This window comes from Centroberyx affinis, unplaced genomic scaffold (genome assembly GCF_046629955.1).
Source record: "Centroberyx affinis isolate AG114_WGS23_722 - 3 ecotype Tasmania unplaced genomic scaffold, CSIRO-AGI_Caff_v1 ptg003493l_1, whole genome shotgun sequence".
Lineage (NCBI taxonomy): Eukaryota > Metazoa > Chordata > Actinopteri > Beryciformes > Berycidae > Centroberyx > Centroberyx affinis.
In genome coordinates, this window is record NW_027281448.1 from 121834 (window position 1) to 136934 (window position 15101).

Below are 15101 nucleotides of genomic sequence, written 5' to 3' on the forward strand. Positions count from 1 at the left end.
GGGCATCTGGTGCCCTGCAGAACAATGTATGACTCAATGTAAAGCACTCATAACATTATGCAAACAATGATAGCAGTGTACATTGATATTTTAGGCATCTAGTGGACACTTGTATCCAAATCAACTTACAATGAGCACAACAGTAGAATAAGCTAAAATTACTAGATCACCAAAATCATAAGCAACCAATGGAAAGGAGTGCGAAGGCCAGTCATAGTGCTTTGACAGTAAGACAACAACTTAAGTGGAGCACAAGGAAACAGCTGAGTAATGAACAGTTAAGATGATTTTATTAAAATTTTATACATTAAATACATACTGTATACATATACAATTGTTATTCAATCAAAGCCTAAATGTAAAACAACATACAATTAAATAAGACACAGCAGCGATGATTAAAGATGTTATCTATAATGGAAACATCTGATTTTAATGTTTCTATGCACAATCATATGCCTCAATACACAAACATTTTCTATACACAAACGTAATGAAGTTTGTTTCTATACACAAATGTAATGAAGGCAACGCTTCAATACAGAAACTACAGTCCTGTTATCGCTATGAAGACACTTTAGTGTAATAACAATACTGTAGGTCACTCCACACTGTCAGCAGAACCAGAGAAAGAGAAAGACAGAGTGGGAGAGTAAAGTAGGTTAGAGTGAAAACAGGGATATTCCTCCATCAGACACTGTGATAGATTAGACACATCAGTCTATTGATCCGATCAGTCCGGCTGAGTGAGGCGTGAACACTAAGTGTGACCAGCCGGAGGTGAAACCGATACAGTGCCAGATGCACGTGGGTACTGGTCGGCGCAGGCATGGCACAGTGAATTTGAATGCCCGGTATCTTATCATATAGTAGAGATACGCACAGTGAAGGCAGATGTGTCCGGGTCTGTGTGCTCTTCATGAAACACACATTGACATGCTACGTCACACATTGTTCTGCCAATTCTGCCTCGCAATAGCGGCCGCTTGCTGTCACAGAGGTGGTGTGTGTGTGTGTGTGTGTGTGCGTGTGTGTGTGTGTGTGTGTGTGGGTGGGAAAGAGAGAGAGAGAGAGAGGGGGTGGGAGGTCCGGCAATGAAAGGCGATCTCAGATTCCTTGCAGGACTGAGAAGAGCAGGAGCGTCACAAGGTCCACTAGCCAGGAAGGAAAGGGCTGTGCATGTTGACATAGATGGTGTAGAGAAGAACACACACACACACACACACACACACACACACGCAGCAGGGGGTTGTGCAACAGCGGCTGCCTTTAAAGAGTGTGTGCAGTCAGGTGGGAAATTCCCCTGGTCACAGTCCCAGCATTCCACAGGAGCCAAGTTAGTGCCGCTCGCCACGTCCATGTGTGTGTCAGGTGGCGCGTAAGTGTCGCCCGTCTTGTGTGTGCATATGCGCTTTTCTGTGTGTGACAGAGGATAAATGAGACAGGAAGTCCAAAAAAAGAGAGGCCATTTCAAGTTCAGGACCTTCCCCCCCCCCCACGCAAAGTGGCTCAGACCCCAAAACAGGACAAACACAAATGCGTGCGTGCGTCAGCGCACTGTCGGCCAAAAGCACAATTAAATCAACAACAGGGCGGGCTGTGTGTTTGATCTCCGCACGGGGTCCGAGACAGGCTCCAGGCATTCACAATGTCACTGTAGTTACCACTGCAGTACGTGTCATTTCACAGTAGAGTACAGTTGTACTGCAAAAGATCACAGGCTCTTTCCACAATGCTAATTCCCCCCAGGGACACTACAAAGCAGCTAAACATTATCTGGCTCGCTTATGCCAACACACAACTCCATCATAATAAATATACCTGTCTAACCTCTGCAGTCCTGTACACTGGCATTTAGAAAACCGTATTTTGTACTCACTTCACCTCTAGTCCTGATACAGCTCAAAATGTATGATAAGAAATGGAAAGTGGGTTAAGGACAAATTGTGATAAGTCACTGTGCCAAAGCCTGATAAGTTTTAGAGTTGGCAGAACAATTTTTGAGGTTTCGAGTCTCTGAGATAAGGAGTGAGTGAGTGTGTGTATCGGTATGTGTGTGTGTGTGTGTGTGTGTGTGTGTGTGTGTGTGTGTGTGTGTGTCAGTCTCAGGCGCTGGACAGCATAGTGGATGTGAAGATCTGCTGCAGTATTTGGGGAATCTGCTTGGTGTCCATGGCAACAAAGGATCTCCCTGCTGGTAGGGTCTTTTGGAGTCTGAAAACAAAGAAAAAAAAAGACAGAAGTTGGGGGTTAGACAGAGTGTCTGAACTTTAGCAATTCAGTCATTTCCCAGCAAAAAGACAGACCAGTGCTTGTGCTTTGTGAGTTGGTACTAGACATTTCCATGGAAAGAGTACAGTGTGTTGATATGTGTTTAGAGAGAAAGGGACAATGCCCGCCATTCACATGGTGGAGCTTAGGCACAAAACAACAGTCATAGTTCCTGTGTTTTCACTCCTTTTCATAAACTCACTACTTCTAACTCTAGGTGAGGACACATGTAAAGGTGGACCATCACCCTACAACTCCAGTCAGGAATAAATACAATGCTCCCACTGTGGCCCTGATGTAAAATTCTATGACTTCCCATAATTAAGTCGGCGCGCTTCCATGACCCAAAAATATCGTTCCTTTCATTACAGCTGGACTGAAAACCACCATCTGTTGCAATGAATTTACAAAACAAGTTGCACATTACATCCTGGTATATTCGTGTAAAGTGACCCATTTGTAAAATTCCCTGATATTCCCTGACTTCCCCAGAAAATGGATCAAATTCGCTGACTTAACCTGTCTGGAATACATCGTCAAACTTCCATGATATTCCAGAAATTCCATGTCCAGTGGGAAGCCTGTTAATAGACAGTAGCACAGAGATCTCTCTCTCTATTCTCTTTCTCGATCCCCTGCGTCCGCTTTCCGAGTTGAGTCTTTTGAATTCAGAGTTAATTTCTACCTGACCACGGCCTCTGTAGTTAAAGAGTAGTTCCTTTAAGCTGCTTTCAAGGGTCAAAGGTCTCTTCCTTTGCTCTCGCTCTCTCTCTCTCGCTGCTCGTTCCTTCACAGAGTCACGAACAGAGAGCGAAACAGGTCATTGTCATTCTAAAGGTCCTGCGGCTCAGTCGACTATATTCAAGCTGGTGGCTCTTCAAAGGGCCACGCGAGGCCCACAGGCCACAACAGAGTGCTGGCCCTGAGCCAAGAGCCCTGGACCTATAGCGGGCCAGGGACCTGGGAGCCAGGGGCAGGACGGCAACAGGAAGGAGGAGTGAAGTTAAGAGAGCACTTATCCCTCTTTGTGCTGCCCGCAAAGCCCAGGACTTAAACTGGGATTTGACTACAAAGGTCAGCGGGACCAGCAGCACGCACCAATATGAGTAGGCTTCAGCTGGTTTAAACTGGATGTTCATCGTTCAACTGAAATGAAGTTGTTCTTTATTGTTTTCAGATGACGGGCTGCAACTTAGTAGAAGTTGCAGCCCGTAGAATGAGTAAAATTTCCTCCGTAGGAGCCTGGATCCTAGAAGACTTTATTACACAGGTTGTTGATGTTCTCTTCTAAGACCAGTCGTTTCGCTTTCTTTGCCTTCACTCCATCTCTTTCTCCCTTCCTCCACAGTCTTCTGCTCCTTTTCCTTCATCACTACCTTCCCCTTCTTCAACCATCTTTTCCTCCATATCTTTCCCACTTCTATTGTCCTCTGTTCTCCATCCCTGCCACCCCTCTACCTTTTTTTCTCCTCTTGTTGGCATCTCTTCTGCACCTTTCCCTCATCTTTCTTCACTTTTTTCCTGCCATCCTTATTCTCCTGCTCTCCTTCACTCTCACCATCTCTTTCTGCTCCACCTCTCATCCCCCCTCCCTCTACTCATCCTCTCTTGCTCCCCCTTCACCTTTCCCCCCTTCCCTTTATTTCCCCTTCTCCATCCCTCTCCTTCCTCTTTCTTCTCTTACTCTCCCTTTCCTCCACCTTCTCCTCTCTCCCTCGCTTCCACCCTCCACTTTCATCCCCTTCCCTACAAAACACCCCCCCCCCCCCCCTCCTCCTCCTCACCTCTCGGCCTGGTCGCCAAGCGAGCCGATGAAGATGGCGAAGGCGTTGACCTGCGGGTCGGAGGTGAGGACGCGGGCGAAGCGCTCGGGCCGGATGCCGTAGCGCTCCAGGTTGGCGTCGCTCAGCACCACCACGAAGTGCTCGTCGGCCTCCTCTCGCGCCAGCTCCCTGATGCTGGCCTCCGTGCCCTCCAGGGTGTAGTCGCCGCTCATGCAGAACTGGGCGTGGGCGTGCATGGTCTACCAGGGGGTGAGGGAGGAGGAGAGAGAGGGAGGGAAGGGGTAAAGAGGAAGGGAAGAGGAATGGATTGTGTCCAGAAGAGGAGGGTTGAAAGGGGATGGAATTAAAGGAAGAAGGCAAAGAGAAGCAGTTATATGACCTTACTGTCTATCATGATGTATGATGATATGATAGGATATGACATGGGTTGCTATGTTGTTATTTTACCAATACAAACGATGTGATGCAACTATCCCTTGTACTATTTCGGAATAACACCTATGTAGAATTGTAGCTTGAATGTTGCAGAAAAAAGTGGTTGAAAGCAGGTATGTTATAGATGTTTGGTTGAATTTGTCCCACAACACCTCCAGAAGGCTCAACGGGAAGTTCAGGCGTCCCATAGCCCCCCTTTCTCCCCCCAATACAGCAAAATATAACACCATGTAAAACAACATTACACAGTATGGTACAATAAGGAAGGATGAATGGACTGAAGATGAGTCCATACCTTGAGGACCTTGAGTCTTTGTTTTTCATTCTTGGGGACCTTGTCCGCTCTGACCAGCTCGATGTCGAAGCCATCGCCTGAGTGGCCCACTATGTCATACTGCACAGAGAAAACAGTAGGAGAAGCCGGGTGGACAGATTGAAAAGAAAAATTGAGAGAGATGAGAAATATAGGAGGTGAAAGGGAGAAAAAGATCACATTAGTAAAACTGCAATGTAGAAAATATTCGAATTGTTAAACAACTCGAAATTTCCCGTAACCCCCTCGCCTTGCATCATCCCCTCCCATGTCCTAGAATAGCGTATGGCCAACTTGGAATGAAGTGTAAAGACCAGGGTGCGATGGTGCCGTAACATTAGATAGTCACTTCTACACAGGGCTATCCTCGCTCCGACCAGTGCCCACTACAGTATGTTAACCCTGTCACATGTGTACAGGCTTCCCATAGACCATCCATCAGAACTGGCTTACATAAGGCCGGGTCAGGCCGGCTGCTCTGCGGGCTCCGCTCAGCTATTTCAGGGCCCAGATATTATATGAGTTATTTCTAATAAGGGCAGTTAGGACTGCGGTGGGCGAAGGTATGCGACCGCGTGTCTCACCACTGCATATGTGAGTGTGTGTCTCCATCTCTGGTAACTCGCTAGTAATGAGAGGTTTGATGTCTGTAATAAATCGGACATGAAACTATAAAGTGATGTGGTGTTAAGACTGATGTCGCCTCGTCTCAATTTTCATATTTAAATAGAAATACTGAACAGACTTGGGAGGAGATTTCACTGTCTGACCTACTATCTGTTTGACCTGTGGAGATCGTGTGGTGTGTGTGTCTTGTTTTCTGTGTGTGTGAGCAGGTAGCAGAAGCACATACAAGTGAAAGTGTGTATGTCTTGTTGTATGCATCTTGTGCTATCAGATGCACTTTTACGTAAGGTGTGTTACGCAAGGAAAGCAGTTGCATTGACATGTGATAAGCAGCATTGAAATTCCCTCTGTGTGTGTGTGTGTGTGTGTGTGTGTGTGTGTGTGTGTGTGTGTGTGCGTGTGTGCGTGTATGTGACACTGATATGTGATCACTAGTAGGTTGGATTGGGTGACACTTAGGGGCCAAGAAGTCTGTCTCCCTACAATCTTTTTCGCATACACTCACGACACTCTCCTCTTCTCTCTCTATCCCTCTCCCTTTCTCTTCCTCTATCTCGTCGACCATCCTACCATCCTGGCTAAGCTGGACTCCTTTTCTCTCCCTTATTCTTTACCTAATTACTGACAGTGCTTTGATTAAGATGACTGTTTCAGGACTGAAATGTTGTCTTTTCTCTCTCATTTTCTCTCTTCTTCTCTCGCTTTTTCTTGAATTGTCTTGGATGAATGTGTTGTTTGGTCTAACTAAATGTGCTGCTGCTGCCTTGGCCATATCTGCCTTGGGAAAAAAAGATCCTCAACATTTCAACATAAATAAAGGTGTAATTAAGGTCAAATAAGTGTGACATACAATTTTTGCTCTCTCCCTTTATTTCTCCACTATTCTCCACTCTACTCTCTGAGAGCTGCAGTAGCAGATACAGTTAAAGAGGAGCAGGCAGGTAGTGAAGATCATTACGCCCTGCAGCACTGACCGCTGTGCTTCATTCACACTGACGACAGTGTGGACAAAGCCTGGCAGAGCGCAGCTGTCAGCAGACCTGTCAGCAGCTACAACACAACAACTCTTTTACATGGCAAACCAAGCAGCTTGAGGACGTGGCAGTAGAAATCACAAGTCATCTGCTAAGTTAGCCTTATGACCGTAATGAGTTTTGACCCACAATACCACCAGAGTGGGAGCTGATAGTTTATTGACCAGGGAATTATCCAAATAAAGTCTTGGTATGTGCTTCTAAGCTCTGTAGAGATAAACAAGCTGATTTTTCTTTTGCTACTGAACCTTGGCACTGTGGGATAACCTTTAACCCCATATATAATCAACCACCACAAACACAGGGGCAATTCATATTTACAAAAAGTGCAACAAGTGCAATTCCTAGTGGAGACTTGGTTGAGATGAATAGTTTAATAGGTTAATAGTTCAAACAGACAACAGAATATGAGTTAAAGCCCTCTTGATTATATTCTCTAATACGTATTCTTCATGTAGCATAGTAGCCTGGTTCCTTGTGGTTACCTGGGTGTGATAATGTAGTTGTTGGTGTGGTGGTCTCACCTTGAACTTGTGCTCGTAGCTCTCCAGAGCCTCCATCACCATACACACAGCCTCCATGGAGCGCTCCAGCCTGCCGTCCACACCGTTAAAGCGGTACATGCTACCCGACACGTCAGCTAGCACACGCAGACGCTTGGGCTTCTGCTGAGGACTGCCCAGCTATGAAGACAGATACACAACACAGGAGGGGAAAAGGTAAAATATGAGCACACATTTTTCAATGAAAACTGGCAAAGACTAACACCATAAACCATAAAGGTTAATGTAGGGTGGACACTGTGTCGTGTTTTGTTGAATCTGGTGGAGGTTAATTCGGTGAGTCAAAAATAACAAAAAGAAGACCAGGATTTCAAAAGGAGATGCAATTATTTCATCACAGACCTTCAGGCCAGACCAAAAATATTCAGCGCTCGGAGTTAAATAAGGTAGAAAAACATGACATGCATATTATGGCTAGTGTGTGTTTATGTATATGATTAGTGTGGGAACAACCCTCTCTATACTGTGTGCGTGTGTGTGTGTGTGTGTGTGTGCGTGTGTGTGTGCGTGTGTGTGGGCTTCCATTACAACGGGTGGGATGACTTGACCGAGGGTGTAATAATAATCTCACACACCACTGGAATCTACATTCTGACAGATAAGGTCAACATTGTGTGTGTGTGTGTGTGTGTGTGTGGTTGAAGGTGTGGCTCAGAAAAAAAGAACAGTTTAAGGGTGGCTTAAGTATCTTTGGACACGAACACACACACACACACACACACACACACACACACACACACACACACACACACACACTCACCTCTGGGTCCTGCTCTCCCCTGCGTTTATATATGGCCTTCTCTCCAGTCAGTCCATCAATGATTTTAGCATCATCCAGTTCTCCTAGAGCCTGATTCTTCAACCACTGTCGCTCCTTCCCTTTGGCCTGAAACACACACACACACACACACACACACACACACACACACACACACACACACACACACACAAACACACACAAACACACACACAAACCCACACAGTTACAACCGCAGTACCCAAACACTATTTACATTTCCTATGTCTTTCATCGCTTCCACATTAACAGGGATCATAACAGATTTTCATGCACAAACTCCAGCTTAGAACACCAAGAGGTCTGAATATCTGCTGTGTACCAGCTAATGAATAACACAACTAGCAGATGAACACACATTTGAAGACCTGTCTGGGGAACGGGATTTCATTTTGGTGGGGCTTTGAGATTCAACAGACTGCTGACAAAGGATAGAAAGTGCGGACAGAATAATACACACACATACAGTATGTATATATACATATGCACGCACACAAACACAAATATACACACATGTGCAAATACAAATACAAGCACACCCACCCACCCACACAACAACAATAGAGACAGGACACCAGGGTAGCTCTGTAGCTCTGACCCCCTTCCTTCAGTCTCACTTCCCGACTCCCTGAGGAAACGAGGACGGAGGGAGGAGGGAGGAAGAGCAGCGTTACTTTCTCCTGTTGCCTCCATTTGGATCCCTGAGGAAGGAGAACTCTCTGCAGAAAGGAGGACTAACAAAAGGAGGAACACAATCTGCCCGACTCCGCCTTTGCGAACGCTGAATCTTTACAAAAGTCCGGTGACGGTGTTTGGTTGCGTGTGTGTGACTTTCTTTACATAACATATATGACGTGTGTGCACAGCCAAAGAACACAGATTACACATCATGCCACACACAGCACATGTGTGTCTTATGCTCTGAAGCATCGATAAGTGCTGACATCTGCGGCAATAGTTTTTTCGAATGCATTTGTAGAAAGAAGGGTGTGTGTGAGATATGATCAGGCTGTCAAAACTAAGGTAGGGCTATCGAGGTTTAATGTAGGTCAATGCACACACTACCTAACGTATGTGTCAAATAAGTTGTAACATGCCAAGTTGCCAACCTTGGAGCATTTTTTTCCATTCTGGCAACTTGTATTCTTTTTACAGAGCGCAAAGCGGGGATCTGGTGTTTATATCTGGCAACCCAGTCCATTGTTGAGAGATAAACACAGAGAAGGGTTTCCCCCAAGGGACTCTAGAGCGGATGGAAACAATACAGTATCAGTTTATTGGGAGCTTGCCAGCTATGGCTAGGTGTGTGGGTATGCGTGTGTGTGTGTGTGAGTCCCAATCCCTGATTCACTCTCCAGGTATGATAAAAATAACACATGACTTCATAGCGTCACGCCTGCCATGATTGGTATAATCTTCTTGGTCTTTACAGTGGGAAAGAAGGCTGGGTTAACAAGGGCAAACACAAACAATAACCAAAGCTCATGCTCAAAGCCAAGGGGAGCGTGGCTGCAAACACCTGGATGGAAAACACAAACACACACATACACACGCGCACACACACACACACACACACACACACACAAACAGAGCCTCACACCTGGAGTGGGGAATAATAGAGCATGGCTTAGTGCTGCTGCTCTGTAATCATTCTCACATGCTGCATGATTTTCCTCTCTTCACACACACACACACACACACACACACACACACACACACACACACACACACACACACACACACACACACACACACACACACACACACACACACACACACACACACACTTCAATGCACGGACAGACATCCCCCTAAGACGCTCAGACAAAGGGAGGAAATTCAAAGCCAAACTAAAGAAATTAAGACAATATCACATCCTGGATTTTTAACCACCACTCCCTGAGCTCTGGCTTTTCATTCATTCAACCAATCAGGATGCTCCTGGGGGACAGCGCCCCCCCCCCCCCTTCCTGTCCTTACACCACGTGTGGGGTCATATGAGGTCAACCGATTGTCATCTAGCAACTTTATATATGAATCCATTGTTCTCTGGATGACCACGGTCAGCCGGCCTGCAGTCCTTAGTGTCCGACTGTATTTACAGTAGAAGCTAAATTATCTGAACCTTAACTTTTGAACCTACGGGAAGAATGAGGAGAGTGTCAGAAAATGTGTGGATGTCAGTTTGGATAGATTGCATTTAAAGTAATAATTTGCAATATTTATTGCAGATTAATTTTTAATTAAATTAATATTTAATTGATCTAATTCAATAGTGATTCAACCTATACCCAGGTCATAAAAGCTTTTACATTTGCTGTTCTAAACACCTGGTGTCGGGTGTAGAAGAAGAACTGTATAGTTAGCATGAGCAGTGATAGCCACCATGGCTGAACAGACAAAGAAGAGAGCGCCACCTACAGAAACTCAAACTCCAACAGGAAATCCAAGGAAAAAGACGTCACAATTAATAACAGGTCAAAACAAGGTAACATTTTGTTACTGACTGCATCATTTGTTTACTGTTGCCTTGCTTCAGATTAGCTTTGGTCTACAGCAATTCGAACATTCCATTCTTTCAAACTTCCTCCATTCCTGAGGCTCTGAATGAGGCTCTAAATTATCTGCCCCGATCATTCAAATGGCTACGCTTTGTTCCGCGGGACTGAGGGTTATGTGTTCAGCTAAACAAGTGACTGCATGCAAAAATAAAGGACAGAGCCTGATGCAAAGTGGAGTGAAGCTAACCTGTAAACTGTCCAGGATGATGCGGAGAGACTGGACTTGTCTCCTGACCGCCTTGGAGAAGCGCTCGTATGTGGCAGCATCATACTCACTCATATCAATCTCCTTCAGCCTGAGAGGGAGGGAAACAGAGAGATAAAGAGAGGGAGAGAGAGAAAGGGGAAAAGGGAGAAAGAGAGGGAGAGAAGGAGAGAGGGCGAGAGGGAGAGAGAATAGGCATGAGTTGATTTCATCTGAATTAGGCCAAGCACCCTTTGTATTAAAGCATACAGTATGTTATACACTTTTTGCTTTTGTCTTTTCCACTGCTGGAAACTAATCTAAGGTGAGAATGAGTTTGACAGAGATGTAGATAGAGAGTGAGTGAGAGAGAAGAAAGAGACAGGTATCTTTCCATGAGCTCAGGACACCTGTGGAGAAACTGACACACAGGTCAGTGTTGTTAAACATTGAGCACTGACACTTGTGAGTTTGTGTGTGTGTGTGTGTGTGTGTCTCTGTGTGTGTGTGTGTGTGTGTGTGTGTGTGATCCCTCCAAAACACACCTGTGGAGCTCAGGACAGGTGGGCTGTGCATCTCAAGGTGAGCTAATCAGTATAATCCCACTGTGCGGGTAGTATCGTTCGCTGACCCACCACATTACACACACACACGCACACACACACACAAAAAAATGTCAGCAACTCTAATCTATGTAAACAAGGTGGAGGTAAGACCCTTACTACACCTGAGGATGATTCAGTGTGTGTGTGTGTGTGTGTGAGAGAGAGCGAGAGAGAGAGAGAGATGGTGGTGGGATTCTCTCCCAGGTGTTTGAAGCCTTAGGTGACAACCAGACCATGACCGCAGCAGGGATAGAGAACAGTGACTTAAAACGGAGGGAGGGATTGTGGGATGGAGGTGAGGCTCTGGCGATATGTGTCATGGCTTGCAGCAGACCGGTGAGTGTGTGTGTGTGTGTGTGAGTGAGTGTGTGTGGTTGCGTGGGTGAAAAAGAGATCAGAGTGAGAGGGGCGTATTGTGTAGACTGCGTCTGCATCAGCCATGCAATCAGCCAGACCCTCTTTTGTTATGTATTACTGTTTCAAACACACACAGTCTCTCTCACACACACACACACACACACACACACACACACACACATTCAGCGGACATATCTACCACTATGATCTCTATGCTGGCTGCAACAGGTGTGTGTATTCAACTAAAATACATCCTCACTGTTGCTGAAGCATGTGCACTAGTCTCACTCTGGACTTTTCACAAAAAAAAAAAAAAAAAATCTTTGTGAATACATGAAACTAACTTTTGTCAAATTACCCTATTGATTAATGGACTGAGTACTTTATCGGCTAATTTGTTTAACTGACAATGATATTAACAAAAAAAAAACACTGATCAAACATTGGCTAATAGGGTTTTTTGAAGGTTTCAGAAACCCAAATGTAAGACTTTTTAAGTTGTAAGACCTTGTATGGGCCGTATAAGAAAAATGACACAGAAAATGAATTGTTAAGAGACACAAAAGACCAGTTGTGTTTAGTAAAGAAGATATGATGAAAGAAAAACATGTTTTGCATATTTTACTACTAACCCTGTTAATCTAACCATGTAGCCAAAAAACCGTGTCATTCCAAGGTGAAAAAACTTTTAAGACTTTTTAAGGAATGCATGGATACCCTGTAGTAGAGCTGACACATACCAGCTACAGCCAAAATCAAGGGGCATCTTCAGACTAATATTTAATACACAAGTTTTAATGTATTCCATCCATTTGTAGTTAGTCTCTAGTGTTTGGTCTTGATTCTTATAATACATCCTGTACCACACACACACACACACACACATACACACACACACACACAGTTATTTAGACCTGCACACATAGTTTGCCTGTCTGTTCCTCTGCCTCTTATACCACATCATCTCAGCCCACAGAGGAGTGCATGGCAATGCGGCTTCCACCACACATTCCTATGTGTATATATATGTGTGTGTGTGAGAATATGTATGTGTGTGTGCCGAGCAGGCGGACTGGCCAGCAGCCGCGGCTATTTCCTCTAAATTCCTCAACCTTCACTTAAATGAGGGAGAGAGAGAGATAGAGAGATAGCGATAGAGAGATAGAGAGAGAGAGAGAGAGTCAGAAAAAGTGTCTCTTTTGGCTCAAACCGGCTCATAAGAGATGGAGACAGCACACTGAAACCTCCTTCACAACAACCACAAAAACAAGGAGCTGGGCTGACACTCCCTACAGCTAACACACTACACAAACAGCCTTCCATCCATCCAACACCTGCCTCTCTCGGGCCAAACGCAACAACACACAAGTTGGTTTTCCATCCAAGAATTTTGTTGCAAATTATGATGTATCAAATTAGAAAAGTTGGATGGAAGCAGTAAAATAAAGCACATTTTTCTTCTTGATACAGAAATTATGCGATAAATAGCAAGGGAAATGCATTTGTCAAATAAATAATGAGGTAGGCTTGATGAATGGCTCAAATTGAACACACAACACCACAGTGGCTCTGGACGTTCTGACTACCTGCTGTTGTTTGCATGTATGAGATGCCCATCGTGGTTATACTGCCATTAGTTGGTGCATTAGAACATTTCTAAGTGCATTTCTTTGTTTTTGTCTTCAGATGAAAGCATGAAATATGGCCAACATTAACAGACACTAAAGAACAATAACAACTTGCCCAGTACTAATCAATTCTTGGAAGAATGTTTCCCCTTTTCTGATGGATGTGTTTTTCTTTTTTTACATTCAGGAAGATTAAATTATTGGCTTCAGCCTAGCTGATGGAAAAACTCATAAATCTCATTTTATTTTTTGTGACATTTTAATTGTTTGCCAAACTTTTTTTGACAGTTGGATGGAAACATAGCTAGGGAGAATGTGTATGTGTGTGTGTGTCTCTGTGTGTGTGTACACTCATGTGTGTGTTTCGTGTTTAATGCATGCCTATGCCTGCTTTTGCTTGTGTGTGTGTTAGGTATTCAAAGGTTTAGGGAAGGATCATAGTAAGTCTGATTGATGCTCAAGTAAACAAAGGATTGTGCAACACACAACTCTGAATGAGAACGTATGGAAGTGGCCTGAGAGAGTCCGCCTGTGATATGTAGCAACAACAATTCTAGTAAAAAACACAAGGTCGGCTATATCCGTGGGCATTTCTGTGGTGTGTTGGCCTGGGAGCAGTCGAGTACAGTGACAGTTACTTGGAAGCAGACTATCAGCATGTAGCTACAGGATTTACTCTGGGCTTAGTGTGACACTGACAGACAGGCAGAAGATAGGGAGGGAGGGAGGTAGGGAAAGGTAGGAGAGAGGCTCAGAGAAGAAATGTAGACAGGTAAAGGGGGGTGGAATGGGTAAAGACAGGGGGAAGTTAGGGGAGAAGAGACCAAGAAAGACATAGTTAGAAAGATATAAAAAACTGGGGGATGGGAGAAAGAGAGAGAGAGGTTGTCAGTTTATGTGAAAGCAGCCAGTGTTGGAGAAGGGGTATAAGCAGGAAAGGAGGAGAGAAGAGGGGGGGAAAGGAGGGAGGGCAAAAAAGGAGAAAAGAAAGTAAAGAGAACGAGACTGAAGCGAAAGAGAACAGAGACAGCCTTCATGGTTGAGCTGTTGAAAGGGGTGCCCTCTCAACCCTCCACCCTGAAGCAAACACGTGCACACACACACACACACACACACACACAACCCAGTGGGATCAATCGTTGCGTTCATCCATCCAGCCGGGCCAGTACAGCCTGTGGTTGTTAGCCCGGGATGGAGCAGCATACCTGGGATAGCTGACTGACCAGGAGCCCCTGTGGATGGCCAAAACAACTAGGCCTGGGCCTACACACACACACACACACACACACACACACACACCTGTTTCAAATTACACACATCACATAGATCATACACTCCAGTTCTGGGTAGCTCCCAAAGGGAATGGAGGGTGGAAAAAGGCTGCCAGCTCAAAACATCTGCACACCTCCATGCTGTAACAACATATAGAGGTTAGTGTGGGTCGTTTCCCACCTCTGGAACTAACTGAATTGAGCTATACTGCACTAGGAGGAAGGGAAATTGAGAAAGTGGGTCATTGGTTGAGCATCCACCATAGTTTCCTGGACTGGGAAGGAATCAATCAGCACGTGATCTGTGCCAGAATGAGAGGGCTAGATGAACAGACAGGATTTTGCCGCTGTACTCGATGTAACCGACCTCTCTTTGAAGGCTTTCTCGCCCATCTCGCGGGCTGCTCTGCTGACCTCTTCTGGCACCGCATCCTTCTCGGCCTGGGAGACCTGGAAGACCTTGTGTCCTGCGTCCAGACGGTAGGGACCCCCTTTGCCGCCCAGACCCGCCGTGTCTCTGCCACCTGCAGGGACAGATCTTATTATTACGGATGCACAGATCAGGTTTCCTGGAGCCGATTGGGATTACAGATCGCCGATTGATACATTTTACCCACATTTTCTATTGACTAAAAAAGTGTCTGTAGTGTCCTATAATGTGATCAGGCAGTT

The 15101-nt window shown here is 45.2% G+C and overlaps 1 protein-coding gene across 1 annotated transcript; it reads right to left on the bottom strand.

Moving 5' to 3' along the window:
- Positions 1 to 356: 356 nt before the first annotated feature.
- LOC139661293 (von Willebrand factor A domain-containing protein 8-like) lies at positions 357 to 14953 on the bottom strand (the record flags this gene model as incomplete). The annotated part of the gene is made up of 7 exons (XM_071539724.1): positions 357 to 2214; positions 4056 to 4294; positions 4786 to 4884; positions 6989 to 7147; positions 7788 to 7913; positions 10572 to 10680; positions 14797 to 14953. Coding segments are annotated over 7 exons (998 nt in total), but the record flags the coding sequence as incomplete, so codon positions are not given.
- Positions 14954 to 15101: the final 148 nt, after the last annotated feature.